This window comes from Ahaetulla prasina, chromosome 2, assembly GCF_028640845.1.
Source record: "Ahaetulla prasina isolate Xishuangbanna chromosome 2, ASM2864084v1, whole genome shotgun sequence".
Taxonomy (NCBI): domain Eukaryota; kingdom Metazoa; phylum Chordata; class Lepidosauria; order Squamata; family Colubridae; genus Ahaetulla; species Ahaetulla prasina.
This window is the reverse complement of record NC_080540.1, coordinates 130,411,077-130,434,001: the sequence shown is the minus strand read 5'-3', so window position 1 is coordinate 130,434,001 and position 22,925 is coordinate 130,411,077. Positions and strand designations below refer to the sequence as shown.

General features: G+C 40.2%; 1 protein-coding gene across 1 annotated transcript in view; it reads right to left on the bottom strand.

Annotated features, from left to right (window-relative positions):
• Window positions 1-22,925, bottom strand: part of CASKIN2 (CASK interacting protein 2) — a 137,204-nt gene that overhangs the window by 10,823 nt on the left and 103,456 nt on the right. Inside the window, exons 7-18 of the mRNA XM_058174017.1 lie at window positions 22,176-22,306; window positions 19,177-19,285; window positions 18,354-18,462; window positions 17,897-17,991; window positions 16,566-16,683; window positions 14,225-14,419; window positions 13,133-13,254; window positions 10,586-10,664; window positions 9,423-9,505; window positions 8,010-8,120; window positions 7,693-7,794; window positions 7,002-7,140 (exon numbers count right to left, since the gene is read on the bottom strand). Coding sequence (XP_058030000.1) covers window positions 7,002-7,140; window positions 7,693-7,794; window positions 8,010-8,120; window positions 9,423-9,505; window positions 10,586-10,664; window positions 13,133-13,254; window positions 14,225-14,419; window positions 16,566-16,683; window positions 17,897-17,991; window positions 18,354-18,462; window positions 19,177-19,285; window positions 22,176-22,306 — 1,393 coding nt within the window. The remainder of the gene's footprint in view (window positions 1-7,001; window positions 7,141-7,692; window positions 7,795-8,009; window positions 8,121-9,422; window positions 9,506-10,585; window positions 10,665-13,132; window positions 13,255-14,224; window positions 14,420-16,565; window positions 16,684-17,896; window positions 17,992-18,353; window positions 18,463-19,176; window positions 19,286-22,175; window positions 22,307-22,925) is intronic.

Here is a 22,925-nt window from a genome sequence, read left to right as displayed (position 1 = left end):
GGCTGTCTTCATTGAAAACAGGATTCAATTACTCTGGGAATTTGGTGCAGTGCCAAAAATTACACTAATTCCTGCCTCCAAAGAATAGGGGCAAGCTTTCTCCCCTATTCTTTTTCTTCCTCATTGTAAAATATGGCTTTGGTAAGGAGCCAGCCAAAGGTTGATGGGGTGGCTGAGCTGCCTGACTCATTAAATCAGGCCATGAGAAGAAGGTGGGGAAGAAACTTTTACAGGAATGGTTAAATGCTATGGTATCGTGTTCCATGGAGGCACTGCATCCTGTTCTTGTTAAAAGGATGGTTTAGATCAGGGGTCTCCAATCTTGGTCCCTTTAAGACAGCTTTGCTGGCTGAGGGACTCTGGGAGTTGAAGTCCACAAGTCTTAAAGGGACCAAGGTTGGAGACCCCTAGTTTAGATCAGTGTTTCTTAAAGTGTAGTCCTAAGACCCCTCCCCCCAGGCCCCACTCAAAGGTTCATGAAATCAAAATTATTTGCCAGCCTATGTTGAAAAGTAATATAATATTAAAATGCCATCAAGCAATCGTTAGTAATAGTGAATGCATCGATTTTAATTTTTAATATGGGAAAAAACAATGAATATAATCCATACAAACAAAAGCTCTTTTGGGGTCCTCCATTATTTTTAAAAGTGGAAAAAGATCCTGAGAGAAGTAAGTTTAAGAAGCACTGGACTAGCTGTAACAGTTCTGAGACATGCCTGGAGCTTGGCTTCTATGAAACGGGAGAAGGCAGGTTCCTACCTAGACCAAGGTAGAAAAGTTGAAACATGGCTGCTCTGACAGAAGGAAGAATGGGCAGGGAGCTTTCCTATAAGCACGACAACCAGCCCTTGAGGGAATAAACACCTAGGCATTTTTGTGCTGGTCCATGTGTGTGTCCTTCACAATTGATGCTCCGTACTGATCAGGTGAAATTTTAAATTTTTTGAACGGATCAATTTTAAGGATTGGGATGTTATGAGATCTAAGCTTATTTTGTTGCAAATTACTTCCAGTTCCTCCAGGAGGAAGAGTGCTAAAGAAATTAGCAAACTAACAAAACAATTGCTGCTTGAGGTGCTGATCAAGATGTGGAATTTGCTTTGATGCTTCCAATTATTGATGTCCAATTACACCATTCCATCCCTTTAGAGCTGTCACAGCTGCCCATGAGTTGCCTCATGCGGTCCAGTGACCGGAACTCTAATTCTTAATCAGAGTTGCTAGGATAATGGCAATGAACCACAATCCCTCATTGCTAGAAGGGGGCAGATTAAAGCCTCTCTCCCTAGTAATACCTCAAGGGAAAAGGAAGAATGTACTGTATATGTAGGTGCAAAGTGTTCCACAACCAACAATGTAACCTATTACTCCAAATATTCTCCTTAAGATACCACAAGATTCTGCTCTGTTAAAACAAGAGACAGCCTCTGTCCATGAGCAGTTAGGATACCACTGTGCCTAGCAAAGGATTTGCAATGTTTCCTGCTCTTGCTGCATCCATCTCACAGCTACAAAGTCACACTGCACAGAAGACAACTCTGTGGACACAGTCTAGGAGGCCGTCTCCTTTTTGGGACTGTCCTTGGCAAGCTTTGCTGAGTCTGTCACTGTGCAAAAATGAAGACTGCATCCTGGGCTAGGTCCAATGTTCTCTCATGGCTACATATCATAAAGTGAATTGGAGTCAGCCAACAAAATTTGAGGAAACTGTCAATCTATTTGAATAAGGAAATACTTTTCTTAGGATTCCATGGAATATCAGGAGTAAATTTAAATCAAATAGGCTTTGGAGTGTAAAAGCTTTTGTGAGGTGCTGCATTATTCTTAGTTGGTGATTAACTATTTATGACTACCCTTCTTGGATTCACTTTAGGCCAAAAGCAAGCAAACTGACATCATCAAGATACTTTAGATTTTAACTTCCTTCATGCCAAGTTAGTTACCAAATGATGGGAGCCCTAGTGGTGCAGTGATTAGAATGCAGTATTGCAAGCTAATTCTTCCCACAGCCAGGACTTTGATCCTGACCAGTTCAAGCTTGACTCAGCCTTCCATCATTCTGAGGTCAGTAAAATGAGGACCCAGATTGTTGGGGGCGATATGCTGACATGTGTAAACTGCTCAGAGAATGCTGCAAAGCACTATGGAGCAATATATAAGTGCTATTGCTATTTCTAATTGCTAATAAATTTTCTATGGTTCTTATCCTTGCCTGTAAGTACCACAGTCACCATGATACTCTTCTAATGGATAGCCAACAATACAGACTGACTAGATTTTCCATTCCAAGTCAGTTAAAAAGTTCTGAGAGATGAATCACTGAAACACGATCAAGCTGAGGTGCAGTGACTATTATGCTATGGATCCAATTTCCCCACCCTTACAGGAACAGTCTTGTTAGTTACATACAACCAGAAGGTCCCAAAGCCCTGGTGGTTTTGCCTCTGGCTTTTGATTTCTTCTCACCAAGTTTGTTGATGCCAATCTCTTGCAAATCCTCCCAAGTCAGATCGGTCACAATGTTGATGGAGTCATAACCGTTGCTCACCAACTTTTTGTGGTACTGTGGTAAACCAATAGCACTCAACCATTCCATCAAGTCATCCTAGAAAATAATACATCACACTGAGTTTTATTAGAAATCTCTTTCTTTCTCTCCAAGCCTATGCAACTTGGGAGAGTTAGGAAACTAAATGGATCCTAAAAGATACATATGTCAGATAAGGTTTTGGGTTATAGTGCCTGTATTCCCTTGCCATTTTGACAAGCAAAAAAAAAAAGCAATCTTCAAAATGCCACCATCTTTATATATAGCTTAAAACATTCACTCAAATCATCACTTTATCAGAGTGAGCAAATGATAGCCCTGGTAAAGTAGAGAGCAGCTTATTGGGTTTGCATTTGCAGATACTCTAAGAGACCTCCATGAAAAGGATGCAGCACTCTGGGGAAAAGAATGGGAATAGAACAATGTTATAGATGCAACCTCATTTTATGCAGAAGGTGGTCAACGATATGGTGGCATTAAATAATGATTACATTACAATATGCCTCATAGACACTCTATAGCTGTTTTTTGAGTCTGGGAGTGTATGCTTTCAGATGGGATATAGTTGATCACAGGTTTCTTGTAGATCTTGGTAGTTGCCATACTCACAGGAATATAATTTGGGAGCCATTCAGCAATGCTGAGCTGTCCAATCTCCGTCGAAATTTTCTTCCTGTGGCCTGGTTTGGTTACCCCAATTGCTGTGAGATCCTGGAAGAAAGAGCCCAAGTAACTATCTACCACAAACCAAATACATTTAATATACCGTATATACTCGAGTATAAGCCGATCCGAATATAAGCCGAGGCACCTAATTTTACCACAAAAACTGGGAAAAACTATTGACTCGAGTATAAGCCGAGGGTGGGAAATGAGGCAGCTACTGGTCAATGTAAAAAATAAAGATAGAGCCAAGTAAAATAACATGAATATTTATTTGAACGAAAAACAATAAAAGTGCAAAAGGGGGAAGGAGGATTCCCAGCTTTAGAAAATTTAGAACTACGCCGCCTTTGGTATGACCTGAGCATAGCTCATAAAATTATCTGCTACAATGTACTTCCTATCAATGACTACTTCAGCTTCAACCACAACAATACACGAGAACACAATAGATTCAAACTTAAAAGTGAACCTCTCCAATCTAGATTGCAGAAAATGTGACTTCAGTAACAGAGTTGTTAATGCCTGAATGTGCTACCTGACTCTGTGGTCTCTTCCCAAAATCCCCAAAGCCTTAACCAAAGACTATCTAGTATTGACCTCACCCCATTCCTAAGAGGTCTGTAAGGCGTGCATAAGAGCACCAGCGTGCCTACCGTCCCTGTCCTAATGTTCCCTTTAGTTGTATTCCTTTATGTATTCAATTCATGCTTATATTTATATAATTATTTAATATGTATTTGACAAAATAAATGAATGAATGAATGAATGAATAGAATAGAATAGAATAGAATAGAATTTTATTGGCTAAGTGTGATTGCACACACAAGGAATGAATGAATGAATGTATGAGTGAGTGAGTTACTTCAACAACATTGTCTCACAGAAATTGACAATACAACTGCAAGCATGAAAATGAGTCCTCCTTTAGCTTCCAAGGGACCAGGGTGCCTCTGAAGGTCAGTGCTCTAAGCACTAAGAACCCAGCACAAATCTAAGCCTGTATGCACACCAATAGTGAAAATACCCTGCACAGTGTCTCTTGGCAGAGAAGGTTAATTTTCATAGACGTTGGGGTGGCTTTTTTTTTTTTTTTGGCAGGGCAATAAGGGTCTCTAATATCATTAAACCCAAGTGTGAGGAAAAAGACAGCAGCTAAAATGTTAAGGCCAGTTGTGTGACCTTCTCCAATACAGTTGGCCTGGCTGTTTGCCAAAACTTAAAACACCCTCCCATCCCCCCTCCCTGCTAAAGCTTCTTTCTTAAAACAATTGTGGTCTTTGCCTTCATTGTGCCAATCGACTTTAGAAGTCTGTGTGTGTGTGTGTGTGTGTGTGAGAGAGAGAGAGAGAGAGAGAGAGGGAGGAGGAGGGAGTGCAAAAGGGGAAGGAGGATTCCCAGCTCTAAACAAAGGGAAATCCCGGAATGCCAGCGAAAGGCGGTGCTCACGCCTCCTCCCTTGCTCAAAAGCCCCAACATGATATTGGAATTGGATGCCATTATATACCTGCTGAGGGATAATTTGAATAACTTGAAAGATATAAAAGCTCTAAACATATTTGTTTAAAAATCTAAAATCTATACTTAAAATAAATGAATATAAAGTAATAAAGTTCTTTAAAGTTGTAATTCACTTTGCTGCTGAAAAAGAAAAGAAGCTTAACACCTTAAATGGTATTTATTAACTGAAATATCATCAAATCAAATATATAATGAGGTATATTATAATGACCTTTGTTTTCAGAAAGAAGCATGATGGAAGTTTTTCAATAAAGGGGGAAATATAGAAAAAACTTAGTGTCATGCTCATATATCATCTTTACAGATGTTGTTAACACTATACTATGGCAGCATATGATGGTACAATGTTTCAATCAATTTCAGGATGAAAAACTCATCAATGAGGAGGAGGAGTATAATTTATTAACCTTGTATGATATCAGTTTCTCAAGGACTCTAGAAGGACCCGAGGAAGAAATCTCTGCCCCCTCCCCACTTTCCCTTTCCAACCCAGCCTTCCAAGGGGACCTTTGAGGGAGAAATCTCTGCCCCCTCCCCACTTTCCCTTTCCAAGGCAGCCTTCCAAGAGGACCTCTCGAAAAGAGCGAAAGCTTTCTCCTGGCCGTTTTACCACCACCACACCCTCCACGCCGGCCATCCTAGGAGGGGGAAGTTCAAGGACCACATCGATGGCACGAGCTCAGATTGCCGGCTGGGGATGATGGGCGCTGCAGTGCGATCTCGGAGAGACTAGGGGAAGAAAGAATGACTGTTTCCCACACCCTAGGATTGGGGAAAACATTGACCCCCTTAGTTGCGGGAGAAGGGTTGCGCTCAAAGCGGTCGCCCATCCATCAATCCATCCTTCCTTCCTTACTTCCATCCATCCATCCATCCTTTTTTTCCCAGCGAGCGTGCGTGTGTGTGACATGCAAGCAAGACGCCTCACGGGCGTGTGTGTGTGTGTTTGTGGTGGGGGTCTCGCCCCAGCCACCCACCCTCGCTCTGATTCTTAATCAGAGTTGCTAGGATAATGGCAATGAACCACAATCCCTCATTGCTAGAAAGGGGCAGATTAAAGCCTCTCTCCCTAGTAATACCTCAAGGGAAAAGGAATAATGTACTGTATATGTAGGTGCAAAGTGTTCCACAACCAACAAATATTCCAAATATTCTCCTTAAGATACCACAAGATTCTGCTCTGTTAAAACAAGAGACAGCCTCTGTCCATGAGCAGTTAGGATACCACTGTGCCTAGCAAAGGATTTGCAATGTTTCCTGCTCTTGCTGCATCCATCTCACAGCTACAAAGTCACACTGCACAGAAGACAAACTCTGTGGACACAGTCTAGGAGGCTGTCTCCTTTTTGGGACTGTCCTTGGCAAGCTTTGCTGAGTCTGTCACTGTGCAAAAATGAAGACTGCATCCTGGGCTAGGTCCAATGTTCTCTCACGGCTACATATCATAAAGTGAATTGGAGTCAGCCAACAAAATTTGAGGAAACTGTCAATCTATTTGAATAAGGAAATACTTTTCTTAGGATTCCATGGAATATCAGGAGTAAATTTAAATCAAATAGGCTTTGGAGTGTAAAAGCTTTTGTGAGGTGCTGCATTATTCTTAGTTGGTGATTAACTATTTATGACTACCCTTCTTGGATTCACTTTAGGCCAAAAGCAAGCAAACTGACATCATCAAGATACTTTAGATTTTAACTTCCTTCATGCCAAGTTAGTTACCAAATGATGGGAGCCCTGGTGGTGCAGTGATTAGAATGCAGTATTGCAAGCTAACTCTGCCCACAGCCAGGACTTTGATCCTGACCAGTTCAAGCTTGACTCAGCCTTCCATCATTCTGAGGTCAGTAAAATGAGGACCCAGATTGTTCGGGGCGATATGCTGACATGTGTAAACTGCTCAGAGAATGCTGCAAAGCACTATGGAGCAATATATAAGTGCTATTGCTATTTCTAATTGCTAATAAATTTTCTAAGGTTCTTATCCTTGCCTGTAAGTACCACAGTCACCATGATACTCTTCTAACAGTACAGTACTCTTCTAACAGTACTCTTCTTCAACAGTACAGACTGACTAGATTTTCCATTCCAAGTCAGTTAAAAAGTTCTGAGAGATGAATCACTGAAACACGATCAAGCTGAGGTGCAGTGACTATTATGCTATGGATCCAATTTCCCCACCCTTACAGGAACAGTCTTGTTAGTTACATACAACCAGAAGGTCCCAAAGCCCTGGTGGTTTTGCCTCTGGCTTTTGATTTCTTCTCACCAAGTTTGTTGATGCCAATCTCTTGCAAATCCTCCCAAGTCAGATCGGTCACAATGTTGATGGAGTCATAACCGTTGCTCACCAACTTTTTGTGGTACTGTGGTAAACCAATAGCACTCAACCATTCCATCAAGTCATCCTAGAAAATAATACATCACACTGAGTTTTATTAGAAATCTCTTTCTTTCTCTCCAAGCCTATGCAACTTGGGAGAGTTAGGAAACTAAATGGATCCTAAAAGATACATATGTCAGATAAGGTTTTGGGTTATAGTGCCTGTATTCCCTTGCCATTTTGACAAGCAAAAAAAAAAAGCAATCTTCAAAATGCCACCATCTTTATATATAGCTTAAAACATTCACTCAAATCATCACTTTATCAGAGTGAGCAAATGATAGCCCTGGTAAAGTAGAGAGCAGCTTATTGGGTTTGCATTTGCAGATACTCTAAGAGACCTCCATGAAAAGGATGCAGCACTCTGGGGAAAAGAATGGGAATAGAACAATGTTATAGATGCAACCTCATTTTATGCAGAAGGTGATCAACGATATGGTGGCATTAAATAATGATTACATTACAATATGCCTCATAGACACTCTATAGCTGTTTTTTGAGTCTGGGAGTGTATGCTTTCAGATGGGATATAGTTGATCACAGGTTTCTTGTAGATCTTGGTAGTTGCCATACTCACAGGAATATAATTTGGGAGCCATTCAGCAATGCTGAGCTGTCCAATCTCCGTCGAAATTTTCTTCCTGTGGCCTGGTTTGGTTACCCCAATTGCTGTGAGATCCTGGAAGAAAGAGCCCAAGTAACTATCTACCACAAACCAAATACATTTAATATAATCTACAATGGAGAACTAAGCATCTATGCAATGTGTGTACAGCAGTGTCTCTTTTGAGAAAATGGCCAGGTTCTTATACACCCCAAATGATAATTGCATGGAGGAACTAAAAGGCACTTTCCCACCTTTGCCTTTCCCTCTATTTTTATTTATTTTTTTACCTCTGGAGTCATGCGGCTGATTGTTGGCACATCATAACCTGCATTCAGGAAGTTGGCTGTATAACACTCCAGCTGGAAATCACTTAGCCAATTATAAATGGCTGCAGCATCCTGCAAAAGAAAGAAAGAAAGAAAGAAAAGTCCCTTTTGGAAAAGATCACAATGATCCTTACATCCCTATTTCTCTTGGTTATTTTACCAAAATATTAATAGTGTGCTTGAGCATGTGTATTTAAAAAAACCCAACAAGAACAGTCAAGCAGCACGGCATCAGGTCACCTATCTCCAAATGGGTAAAGATGATGGGAAAACACAAGAGGACATTAGGTTACCTATTTTGGCTGTAATTCAAGCCCCACTTTTTCTGAGTGATGGGCCACTCATTAAACTCTGGGTGGGACGTCTATTTGAAAATAGCAGATTGTCAGCACTCGTGCCAGCTTGGACTTAACCTCAGCTTTGCCATTCATCGGCATGCTTGGCATGCACTTATTTAATGGATGTAATAAAATGTCTCTTGATAAAGTGAAAAGATATGAACTAATTGTTATTCTTTGGAAAGTCCTTGTTAATGGTCTTCAAGTGCAGTTTCCAAGTCAAGACCAGAGTACAGAAAATGCAATTTAATAGTTTCAAATTTACTGATTTATTTCCAGCTATTAATAATACGGTTTCTTGGAAAGATCTCAGCAAATCTAAGGAGTAATTTTATTACGTAATTCCTTTGTTTAGCACTGCACTCAATATAAATGTTATTAGCAACATTTTCTTGGGAAGAGCAATCTCTGCCATTGTACAACTCTTTATAGTAGCCATAGAAACATCTGCTGCCCTTGGCATTCTACTCGCTCTATTCTGATGTTGCTGTTGTTTGTTGCGAAGTTGTGTCTGACCCATCACAACCCCATGGACAACTTTCCCCTGGAGACCATTTAAGCTCATGCCTACTGCTTCAGTGACTCCATCCAGCCACCTCATTCTCTGTCGTCCTCTTCTTCTTTTACCCTCAATTGTTCCCAGCATTAGGCTCTTTTCTCCTTCCATCTCATTAAGTGGCCAAAGTATTTCAGTTTCATCTTCATCTTTTCTGATAGCAATACCATAAAAAGAGACCTTGCGAGGGAAGGTTTCTAGACCAACTAGATCCACTAATATAGCATGCCTCTTTGCCAAAACAACTCCAGAAAAGATGAAACACACAGTAGTCTTAACGTATTTGCAGCCTTAGCACTGCATTTGTTGCTCCTCTACCTTGCACTACCATATTACTCCCCTGCATCTTTTCAATTCTTCTGTCCGTTTTCTAATTCCAGGCAAGAAGTGGCACCAGATGATTTTTAAGGAATCTTGAGGAACACCTGATATCAACATTTTTAAGGGTTGTCTGTTCTTTGAACAAAGAAATGACAATACCTTCCCTTCCAGGAGCTGCTCTGGGCGTAGATATTGGTGGGAGAAGATCCTGTCACTGGAGAAATTCTGATGCATTTGTGTCCCTGCAAAGAATCAAAGCAAAAATCAGAGCAGGCAATGGAGCCTTGGAAGAATCAATGCAGGACACAGTCATGCAAAAAGGCCCGTTGCTACATAACATTTGTTTGTTTGAATAGGGCAGGGGTCTCCAACCTTGGCAACTTTAAGACTTGTGGACTTCAACTCCCAGAAATCCTTTCACTGTGATGGTGGCACTTCCTGCATTTACACCCATGGAATTCACAAATAGGGAATGTACATTTTATTTACATTTCTGTCCTGTAAATTTTTAATTTGAAAACCCATCTTTTCTCAAAAGCTACCAGCAGCTTCTTGGGGAAACAAGGGAGTACAATTGAACAGTATACTCAATTTCATTTTAATTAATGTATTGTTTTAAAGTCAATTCTCACATGCTCTTGAATTTCAATTTTTCATACCAAAGACATTCAGGCATAGATTTTCATGGACACCTGGAGCAGTCTTCTGCACCATACCTTTCAGAAGTGTGGGGCTTCTTTTGTCATAGTTTCTAGGCAATATGGCCAATGGAAAATCTGGGAGTTGTAATCCAACTCATTTAGAGGTTATCAAGATGGGAAAAGCTGTTGTATAAAAGCAGCATTTGACACTGCGGGGCAAATAGCAAGAGCTCTGCTCTAAGTCTATATTTTCCAAAGCACCTGAAGGCAGGACAAGAAGCAATGGATGGAAACAAATCCAAGGAGAGAATCAACCTAAAACTAAGGAGAAATTTCCTGACAGTTAGAACAATTAACCGGTGAAACGGTTTGCCTCCAGAAGTTGTGAATGTTGCAACACTGGAAGTTTTTAAGAAGAGATTGGACAACCATTTGTCTGAAATGGTGTAGGGTTTCCTGCCTGAGCAGGGGGTTGGACTAGAAGACCTCCAATAACTCTGCTACTCTGTTCAGAAATTAATAGCATTGTCTCCCTGCCATTCAAGCATGCCAACCCAGCTGAACATTCACCTTGTTCAAAGCTTGTATCTGTTTCTATTAGGAAAGAGGCTCTGTTTCTCCCTTTCTACCTCTGTGACATCTATTCCTCTTGTCTCAAGATGACAGCACATCTCCACTTACCTAAGGAGCTTGTTTGACCATTGTGAGAATTTGAACTCGGGACATGTTGCTGCAGATCCTCCCCACCAGGCAAAAGTGGCTGCAGACACAAGAGTGAAGAGAGCCCTCGGTCATCACTTTCCCAGACATAGGATTTTTTTCCCCTCGTACTCAAAAAGATTTTGCATATAGTATCAGCAAAAGCATACTTACAACTGGGCAATGAACTGGCTGTTCTTTTAATTTACCCCCTGCAGATCAGCAACCCTGATCTATGGAAGCTCTCTATCATTTTCAAAGCCCAGGTGGGAAAAGAAAGGGAATGGGAATGCAAACCATCATCAGTTCATCCCCAAAGGTGAAGACTACTGTCTCCTCGTACCCAGTTCGTTAACACAGCACTGCTTTAAAGGGATCGTATAGTTATTTCTTGGGAATTTTGTCAGATACAGTGCCCCTGTCCTTTTAAATGGCTGCCAGAGAACATCCCACTACATCTCTAAATAATAAAGAACATCCTTCTCCAACCAGCTACCTTCTGAAATATTCAGATTATAACTCTCGGATTTTCCAGGCAGTGGCTATCTGAAGATGAGAACAAACATAATACCAAGTATTATTATATTTTCCATAGTGGGGAGTAATCTAGTTGTGGAGGACCTGGAACCTGAATAGAAATATAGCCTCTAGGGAAAGAATTACAATCAGCTCTGTCACTCAAGAGTGCTTAAATCAAATTCAGAGCTCTTATGTCTGACAAAGGTCTTAAAGAAAACTGTAGCTCAGTCTTTCTTTAAATGAGAAAATACTCCTACATCTCATCTAGCTCGGCCATAAAAAGCACATTATCTCTCACAATTGATTTCTTTTTAGTCATCACCATCTTGTTATTCACCCATTAGCAAATCATGAATTTCAGCATCCAAGTGAGTTTTAAGGAGCTTATATCTCACTTGGGGCTTCCAAGTGAGATATAAGCTCCTTAAAATGAGAATGGCTTAAAGGCAGTGTCACCTAAGTGGAAGTGCATCAAAAGGTCATGGTCTGGTCCCCAGAGGCTTGCTAATATCAGGACCAGGACCAGGAAGAAGTATTCAAGAATGGATCCTGTACTGCTGGGCTCCATAAATGAAACCAAGCCAGCAACCAGCCCAAACATTCCTGTCCTAGACCCAGGTACTCCTCCACACAGCCCTTAGGAACACAACTAGTGTCTGAAAAGACAAGACTTCTTGGCTTTATCAAGAGAGAGGCAAACCAGCCAAAGCATGTCAGGAGTAATGGACTGAATGGTCTTGTCAAAGCCAGGTGTGCCCAAGTAACCGATAGACCGATAGGTTTATCGGTCTATCACCGTTTTAGTTAATTAGGCCTGTTAAATATTTTGTTTTAAATGCATTTTAAATCTGGAATTTATATTGTGTATTTATGTGTTTTAAATAAGGCTGTACACCGCCCTGAGTCCTTCGGGAGAAGGGCGGTATAGAAATTTAATTAATAAATAAAATTAATAATAACCTCTGAGGCTGCTGAGAGCAATCAGGACAGGTTGCTGACCAAACTCAAACGATAATTTTGGATACATTATGCAAAGATTTTCTTCTCTTTAGAAGTCTCATAGAAAGAGAAGAAAAAGGTGTTGAACAGCAAAGTGGATGAAGTCAAATACAACACCATTGGGTGCATCATTAGAAGTTCTGAAAGGTCAGGTTGGGGACACATCATCTTGGAGAAGGCTTACCTGTGGTGATTAAGAGTTGAGACCAACTTGATGGCATGTGTGTGTGTGTGTGTGTGTTTCTTTTCAAATCAATGTTGATTCCTCACAATTAGAAAGAGTTTGGTATAGTGGTTAAATCACCAGGCTAGAAACTCAGAAACCTTGAGTTTTAATTCTGCCCTAAGCCTGAAAGCCAACTGAGAGGCCAATTGCCCTCTTTCAATCCAACCCACTTCACAAGGTTGCTGTTGTGGAGAAAATAGCAAGAGGAAAGACTATCAGATATGTTCACCATGTTAGCTTATTTATTATGAAAATAATAAAGGTGGAATAAAGCATTCATTCATTTATTCATTCATTCCCTGATCTAATCTCTAGATCAGGTCTAGATTTTTCTAGATTTTTCAGGTCTGATTGCCCTTGGCATCTTCCTAAAGCAGAGAGAGTCACCGGACCAAGGGTCCCTCAGCTGGCTTTCTGCCTGCCTAAGGACTAGAATTCACGGCCTCCTGGTTTTTAGCATGGCGCCTTAATCATTACACCAAACTGGCTCTCCTAATGGAATATAATCATTCCATAAAAGGTTGCTGGAAATATGGCAATCAGTAAAGATTACCATGAATTCCATTCTTAAAATAGTCAAGACCTTTCCTTCGGATATGGCTTCCCATGTCTTTGAATTCTGCTATGCTGCTGCTGTGTTGGATGCTTTCTGCTTGTGAATCTGATGAATTTATCACTTTGAAATCAACTTCAGCCAGATAAGCGCTGGTTTTGGGTGAACATGAGCTGAAGATCACAGAACAAAAGATTCTCACGCTTTTGCACAAAAAATACTATTTCCTTACCTTCACATTCTCAATGAGGATTCCCATGAATTGTCCATTGGTACCCTCAGTACTTTGTCCGCTACCAGCACTTCGGATACTGCCAATACTGCCTTCGCTGCCCACGCTGTTTCTATCACCTGCTGGACAGGAGGGGAGACATTTCAAATGGCATTTTGTGGAGAGGAAACGGAGGGTTTTCTTCCCTAAGGAAGAAAATGTTAGGTGAAAGAAAGCAATTGGTAGCAGACAGTTTCACAGCCCTGCAGGCTTTGTCACAGAGCACAAAATGAAAACCCCAGTTTCTAATTAGAATTAGAAGCCCCAGTTTTCAGGGAGAGATTAGTCGGCAAGCAATGAAGGAATTTAGCTATGTGACACTTTCCTTACATCAGCCTCCACTTATTCCGATTTTGACTCTAAATCCACCATACCAGGTTATTTGAGGGAAGATGCAATAATGAACAAGCAGGTTAAGTAGAGCAAACATGCTTGGCTCTGCTGAATTTGAGGGAAGGCCAAACTTGCACGTGCAGATGGAAAGAAAGAAAAGTGTATCACTCTATTAGATGTGTGTGGTAGACGTGGCTGGCATAGCCATCAGAATTCTGCCCTGAGAGGTAAAACTGCCCTTAAAAATAAAAGGAAGAAGAAGAAGCAGCAAATAAATGTACCTTTAATGGAGTTACCAGATAAGGTTGGAAGTGTCCACAGAGGTCTACTACAAATGTAGCAGCATAGTGTTGTAGTGCAAGAATGGGCAAAATGTATTCCTGCATCTGTTGCTGAACTGCAACCCTCACCAACTCTTGCCATTGGCTAAGGTAGCATTCGGCAATATTTGGAGCACCGAGGCACACATTATCCATCTTTTGAACAAAGACAGAGGCAAGAACGAGGCATGCACACGTACATCAGTCAAGAACAAGTGGGTATGCGTGAGTGAGGACATGTCTCCAAAGCTAAATATTGTGGTGATAAATATCATGAACCAGACATCTCCCTTCTCCTTGCTGCTTTTGTCCCTGGCCTGTGTTTTCCTATGCTGCAATCAGGCAGCCCGACTGCTAGGGAGGCTTGCCCAGCCCAGCCCAGCCCAGCTGTACCCCTGACCTGGGCTCTCAGGTGCTGGAGCAGTCCTAGTCAGGGTGAGGTGGCCCCAACCTGTAGGGAGGCTGAGGGGTGCCTGTGGCGGAGAGGCGTCGGTATGTAGTTGTAGCCCACCAGGAGGGGTGGCTGTGGCAACCTGCAGTCCCTTTACATGGCTCTGGCACTGATGTGTGGACACCATGCGGGAAAGAGTCAGGCCTGCATGTAGAGACAAAACATGCATGTCAGAACAGAGCGCATGTAAAGGTAAGGCAGTGGACTGGGTGTCTACGTGGCCGATTTTCCCCAGTGGGGCACACCGCATGGACCAAGGGGCTGTTTTAGAGGGCAACTTTGGTACTCATGGAATACATATGTTCATCTAAAGACGTGGAATCATTACCTAGATGCTTCCAGAATGCTTCCTTAACAAATTGTCAGCACCATATAATGGATATTAACAGAATCAGGATCCTTGTACAGGTAGCCCCTGACCTATGGCCATTTGTTCAGCGACTGCAAGATTACAGTGCTGCTGGATGAATGGTGGTTATGACAGGTCCTTGGAATTCCGGCCATCTCAGCAATCCCGTGGTCATGTGATTGTGATCTGGGCACTAGGCAAATGGTTTGCGCTTATGATTGGTTGCAGTGCCCTGCGATCACATGATTGTCATTTGCAACCTTCCCTGCTGGCTTCCCCAGACAGTCAGTGGGGAAGCCAGCAGGAAAGATTGCAAGTTGTTGAGGTGAATCTCCCCCACTTGTGCATCTTCCTCTGGCTCCTGTCTCTGTGCCAGCCATTCATACAATCTGTACACCCTTCCGGACATGTGCCATGCCTTCACGCACCCTCCCCAACCCATGTTGCACCCCACATACCTTTCTTGGCCCATCCCCATCCCTGTGTACCCTCCTGGACATGCACCATGCCTCTTGTGCACACTCCCTAACCCATATGTTCACATACCCACCCTGATCCCAACTGCACCCGCCCCCACATACCCTGTCCACAAACCCCTGCATATCCTCCCCTTCCTGTACAGTTCTTGGGCACCCTTCTTGATCTGCACTGCACTCCTGCATACACTCTCCAATCTACACCCCCATGCACCCTTTCTTATGCATGCTGCCCCCCTTCCCACTCTTAGCAGCCTGTATCACACCCTTCCTGCCCTGCCCTGTCCTGCGCCTCTTGCATACCCCTTCTGTACTCTCCCTGATCCATGCTGCACTTTCGTGCACTCTCCCCAATCCTCACCACCTTTCACACACTGTCTCTCTCCTACTCCAACACTTGCCATACCTCTCCTACAAACCTGTACACTCCTCACAAAAATAAGAAATTTTGCAGGGTTTTGCATTTAAAACCTCCAACCTTTTTTTGTTTTAGAAGCAATAATACAATAATAGAATTTATATCATTTATTTTTTTTAATAATTGTCTCCAAACTTTAATTTCTTAAGAACATGGAACAAGTTTAAAATATGAGTATTTTACTTCACTGGATATTCGTAAACACTGGACATCGATAACATCCATCTATAGATAATTAGATATTTGCAACCAGTCTAAAACAACATGAGTGGATGAGGCAAATAGCTAAATTACCTTTAAGATTGTATTTGCATCTCTGCAAGTTTCCCTTTGATAAATGATAGTTTGCATTGATCTCTGGATAATGCCATATTCCATTATTTGGGAGATTTTGATGGGTGTCTTTTATCAGTCCCAAACTGTTGTGCATCTATTTCAACTTTCTTATTTTATTGGACTCTCAATGTTAAAAAAAAGTAAAAGGGATGAAAAAATACAGAAGTACAAATGGAATATAAAAAGCAGAATGACGAACAATATAAGCTTTGTCTGTAGGGTCTCATGGAAATACAGTAAATTGAAGTCTTAAATATCTGGAAGACATCAAGTTCTCTATCATCTTATTATATATGTAGGTAGGTATACATGTATGTATTAAACTTATATGATCACCCATCTCACACGAAATGACTCTGTTCAAGGCATAAACGAGCCTTTTCATACTGAAAAGGTGGTAAGAGATGGGGGTTGGAAGGAAGGGAAGGAGGGTGAGTTTCATATAAAGGGTATGTTGAACTTGTCCTGAATAACTATAGCTTTCAATTAGCAACTAAAGGCACAGCAGGTATTGCCATGAGTAACTATGATTGGAATAGGAGGCTATGAGATTTTTTTTTAAAAAACAAAGGAGTTGATGAAACCATGAAAAAATAGTGTAAGGGGGACGTCCTGGATCACGGAACCCCAAATGTCTCCAGTTTTTTCCTCCACCCACCAATCACATCATTGGACTCTCATGAAACTTTCCCTTTATAAACCTGGGCCAACCTGTCCGCTTGCTGATTACTTCTACAATGGATGGAGGAAAGTAGCCAACTCGGTCAGTGCCTTTCTGAGCATCGTGGATATGGCCCTTCCACCGTCCATCTGCATGTTGCTCCAGGACCTGGCCAAACAAAAGAAAAGAATTCACATCAGCAGGTTGAAAAGGCCAAAAGGGTCATTAAGTCTAATTTCCTGCTCCTGTAAGCCAGATTTTCTAAGAGCTGGCATATTGCATAGTGCCCGTGCTATGTGATGGATATAAGCATGAATCTATGTTGTTCAAAGCTAACCTTTGCTATGAACTTGCTAGCCATTTCCCTGTTTGTCTCGGCTTATAAAATGGGAGTAAGTGTAGGTAGTCCTCCACTTACAACAGTTCATTTAGTGACCATTTGAAGATACAACAGCATTGTAAAAAGTGACTTATGATTGTTTTTCAAACTTATGACCATTACAGCATTTCCATGGTCACATGATCAACACTTGGCAACTGACTCATATTTAGGACAGTTGCAGTGTCTCGAAGTTATGTGATCCCCTTTTGAGACCTTCTGACAAGCAAAGTCAATGGGGAAGCCAGATTCACTTCACATCCGTGTTATTAACTTCACAACTGCAGTGATTCACTTAAAAATTGTGGGAAGAAAGGTCATAAAATGGGGAAAAACTCACTTAATAACTGTCTCACTTAGCAACAGAAATTTTGGGCTCCATTGTATAGTCCTAGAACTATATAATTGTATAGTGGTCTAGAACTGTAGGACTATTGTAAGGATTAAAATGAAGTAAAGTTTGCGTGTGAAATTCTTTTATTTTATTTTTAGATCATTCATGCATTCTTAACACTTGAAAGAAATAGTAAATAAAAATAGAACAAGGTGGAATAAAAACTAAAGAAATACTTTATTAGGATTAGTCACTTTCGTCTTGATCCAAAGGCTAAAAATTTCCTTTAAAAAACTGGAAGCTAAGCTTGTTACATGAATTTTATACCTGCACCTAAAACTGAAATTTGTCACTTTGTACCTCCGCAAAAGTTGTGCCACACACAAAATGCTACACTACAAAGTCTATTATTTAATGAACCTTTCTTTTTGTACATTCTTCTTAAAAGCCCCTTGTTAGCATCTAAACACACTGCCAACTGAGATCCAAATATAACAATACTTTCTCCCATCTTTTAAGACAAGTCAAAGTTGTATTTGTTCTTAATAATAGTGAAGCCCCTCCATGAAAAAAAGAAGACATATAACAAAGTGATGAGGGAACACTTCAGGGGAGAGTGATAGCCATTAACCATGTAAGATCTTACATGACTTCCATCAATTTCTCACCGTGATGACATCCCCAGCACGGATGTTAAGAGCTGTTGGATCGTGGAGATTCCAGAAATCCTTTAAAGCACGGACCTTCAGGATTCCTGATGCCTCTGATGACAGGTGATAAATAGAGAGAGAGAGAGAAAGAAGGAAACAGAGGAAGCAGAAATGGATGAAAACATGTCAAGGAACAGGAAGATGATACTGTTACTTACAAAACAGGTACTTTCTCCTGTTTCCCACAGCTGGCAAACTCTTCAAGCAACCAGTATACTTTTTCCACCCTCAACTTTCTTACTTAGCTTAAGATTCAAAGTCAGCAGTGGGGTTGAAAAACCCACATGTCTTCATTACTCCCACTTTCACCAAAAGACTTCCAACCAAAGTCCTTTCACATTGGACATTTAGATTGCAGCAGATGACCTTCTCACTTCAGGATCTGTGGGGAGTAGTTTTTCAGTAGTTTGCTCACCTCGTAGGAGCTGTTTGATGTCCTTGCTGGCATGTGAAGTGGTGAACTGGTTCACAATATCCAAGGCTGTCTGGTTGTAGGTGTTGCGAATGTTGACATCAATGCCCCCCTAATAGAGAAAATATTAAATGGAATGAGGAGAAAGATTAAAAAGACTATAGGAAGAGGGTCTCTGCAAGATAGAGATTTTTTTTTTCTTGAAATAGGGAACTGTGGAGTCCTTGGTGCTCTTTGAGCTTGTTTTGCTTGCAGACATTTCATTACCCAAGTAGATAACAACATCAGTGTGTAGTGATGTTACCTAGTCAGGTAATAAAATGTAAAAAGACAAGCTCATAGTAGACTAAGGACTTCATAGTTCAACCCTGAGCTACAGATAGTCTCTTCAACTGGTTGGGAACTGTGTTCTGATCTAGCCTCACAGTTTCATCACTGACTTAACTAAACCCAAGAGTAAGTATTGGTTAGATAACCTTCAATGGACAATGTCCAGTATTGTTTAGATAACACTGGTTAGATATTGATTCTGACACTTCAGAACTTTTTAAAAAGTTCCCTATTATTGGCAATTATTTTTTTCTCTCACCGGTTCCAAACCCCAGAATATGTACATTCATACAGCAGCTGTAGGAAATGGAGTTATATATGTAAAATGGAGGTATACGCACAAAGGATTTATCTGCATGAGGAAGAATTATACTTCATAAGATTTGCCAAATGCTGTGTTGGCTTACTCAGGAGAGCTTGTTATGCCTATCTGCTCATGGTCATGACTAACCCAGATTTATGGTGTACTTGTGTGCAAACTGCTTCTTTATCTCACCTGCAGCAGTAGGCGCACCACTTCTGTCTTCCCATACAGTGCAGCTTCATGCAAGGCAGTGCCTGTTTTTGTCTGCCTGTTGATCTCAATTCCAGCTTTCAAGAGTTGCCTGGGTGGACCGAAAAAGAAACAATGAGCACCAGCAAACTACACAATGGTCAGCTGATATTAGATCAATCTAGGAGGTGTTAACAAAACCCTGCTGTCTACTCTAAGCCAGCTGGAGGTCTGGATGAAAATAGGAGATCACCAATGAATTCAAGAAATCAATTTGGAGGTTGCAGATGATGTAGTGGTTACTTTAACAAATCCTATAATTTCAAGTATATCTTTGTTGGAAACAATTGATAAATACGGAAAGGTATCAGGATTTAAAATAAATCAGAATAAAACAAAAGTGATAATCAAAAATATGTCTAAACAACAGAAACAAAAATTAGAGGAAATAACAGGATTTGAGGTGGTAAAAAAGGTTAAATACTTAGGGGTTTATATTAGCTCATCGAACAGGAAACTGTATAAGAATAATTATGAGTTGTTATGGCAAAAAGTTCAGAAAGACATGAATGCTTGGAAAAAACTGCAACTATCGTTATTGGGGAGGATAGCGGCTATTAAAATGAATGTGTTACCTAGATTTTTGTTTCTGTTCCAGATGATACCAATAATCAAGAAAGATAAAAATTTGGAGGAATGGCAGATTGGGATTAATAAATTTATATGGCAAGGTAAAAAGGCAAGGGTTAAAATGAAAATAATTCAGGACTCACGGGAAAGAGGAGGCCTAAAAATGCCTAATTTTAAACTATATTATGAAGCAGTAGCCCTTTCAGTAGTAAGTGACTGATTTAATTTAACGGAGGAAAGACTTTTGAATATAGAAGGTTATGACTTACTATATGGATGGCACGCGTATTTATTTTATGAAAAAAAAGTGGATAGGGCTTTTAAGAGTCATGTGTTGAGAAGTGCTCTTTTGCGTGTCTAGAAAAAATATTCCTATAACTATAAGATTCCTATATGGGCAAGCCCCAGACATGCAATAGAGAATATAAATATAGAACATAAACAGGAAATGATTACTTATAAAGAACTTTTATATGCTGAAGGAAGTAGCTTGCAATTAAAATCTTTACAGGTATTAAATGAAGAAGGGAGGAAATATACTTGGTTTCAATATAGGCAATTAAGTGCTAGATGGAAAGAAGATCAAAAAATTGGTATAATGCAAAGGGAGGAAAATTTAATAAAGCAAATTAGAAATCAGACCCAGGAGCATATAAAGAGATTGTACAATGTGTTGCTTGAAATAGATTCGGAAAAGGATTTGGTAAAGGACTGTATGATAAAATGGGCACAGAATATTCAGGAACCAATAATGTTGGAAACATGGGAGAAAATCTGGGTTAGAAATGTTAAGTTTACACAAGCACAGAATCTAAGGGAAAATTTTTATAAGATGTTTTATAGATGGCACTTAGATCCCAAAAAATTATCATGTATGTATCCTGATATCCAAGCGAAATGTTGGAGATGTGACTGTGATGACGCTACATATTTTCATATTTGGTGGACTTGCAAGAAAATTAAGGCCTTTTGGATAAGAATTTGGTGGATTATTCAAAATGTCCTGAAGAAGAAGATAAAGTTCCTGCCGCAATTTTTCCTTTTGGGAATTATAACGGATTGTACAGTGACTGAGATTAAATTGATTTTGAATTTAATAACAGCAGCAAGGCTGTTGATTGGACAATATTGGAAGAAAAAAGAGTTACCTACAATAGAAGAATGGATATTGAAAGTTACTAACTTGGCTGAGATGGCTAAAATCTCAGCCTTTTTGAAAGACAATACGCAGGAAAGATATTTAATTGAATGGAAAAAATGGATTGATTATTTACAAAACAGATATCAGATTAAGAGATATCAGATTGCCTTTGAATAATTAGGATGTATTATTTTATATAATGGGGGGGGTTAGGAAATGAAAAGATTTGGATGAGGTTAATTGGATTAGAAGGGAAAATTTTATTCTATGTTTGGTTTATGTATAACAATACCTTGTGATTGACCCGGGAAGCCGGGGGGGGGGGCGTGAAGAGAGGGGGGAAAGGGGGTTTGTGGGGGGAGGGGGAGGAAAAGGGGGAAAATGTTTTTGTTTGTTAAAACTTTTTCAATTAAAAAAAAAAGAAATCAATTTGGAGGAAGCTTTTGAACTACAAGAAGAATATACAATGGATGTGTATGCCATACAGTAATATGTTTTAATTTATGCCATAATTAGGCTCAGACTTGAATGATGGTAACTCAGTGGTTGCTACAACTGAAAAATCCAAAATACACTTAATTGCTGTTTCCTAGTCTAGAATATATGACAGAGAGAATTGACACAGTTCAAAACCAGCCCAAATTGAGGTTACTAGGAATAAATTACGATTTGAAAAGGTAAGTGTAAACTGTAAGAACACAAAATTACTTATTATTTTCATTGGCCAGAGTGCAGAGCGGCAAAAAGAGAAGCGTTTAGGATAAGTTTTAGGAATTGGAAACTCATCGATAGTTCTCCCAGTTCTTTAGCCTCTACAATATTTTATTAGCCCTTTGGAACAATGCAACATCACAATACAGCATTCTTTTAAGGATACTGGAGAAAGGAACGGTGCCCTCTATTGGCAGATATATTTTGCTAAACCGTGATTTGCTGCTACCTCCCTTCCACTAAAAAATGGCCAACAGTAGCCTATTCTCTTAAGATTACTGCCTTTCCCCCAAGGGTGAAATTCAAAAATTTTCCCTACTGGTTCTGTGGGCATGGTGGGGGTGGCAGGGGAAGGATATTGCAAAATCTCCATTCCCACCCCACTCTGAGGCCAGCCAGAGATGGTACTTGCTGGTTCTCCGAACTACTCAAAATTTCCGCTCCCGGTTTTCCAGAACCTGTTAGAACCTGCTGGATTTCACCCCTGCTTTCCCCTTCTTGGAAGTGCTTTGAAAATTACCTGATAATCTCCTTGTGCCCATTCTTGGCTGCCAGGTGTAGAGGTGTAGTGTAATTGGGGTCACTTGTGTCTTTGAATTGTCCCTCAAGTAAAGCCACACACATATGGCTGTTTAGAAGCAACTGGGCTACCTAAAATGAACAGGGAAAGATACAATGAATAAAATACAATAGACAGCCTATCTGACCAATGATAATTCATTGACAAGACCATCTATTCAGCAATGTAGAACATCTAATTTAGAACATTCAAACTCTCATATCTCCCTGAAAGGACATAATATAGTTCCTTCCCAATTTGAGATCTGATTGCTCTACACTCTGATGGCACTCCAGAGTCTCTTGTTGAATTTTTTTTAAGGTGGTGGGGGAGGGATACATTCTGGGGATCTGCCAGTTTTCCCATCTTTTTTCCTCCTCTTGTTTTTCTTGTATTGTTTCCATATTTATATTTTCCAATCCATTTTTATTAAAGAATTTTTAAATGAAGTAAAAATAATACATTAAAAAAAAGGATGTAAAGAAAAGGAAAAAGTATACGTTTATAAAAAAGAAACAAAAGAAAAAAGACAACAAAGAAAAAGAAAATTATAACAATGTGGTTTCCCATCTTTCTTACAACAATTTACAAATGTATTTATATTGCATCCTTCCTTTCTAAGCTTACTCTTGCTCCAAACTGTTTTGCCCCACTCATGATCATTCTGGTTTTTTTCTATTTAGATAAGGAAATATTTCTGAAATGATGACC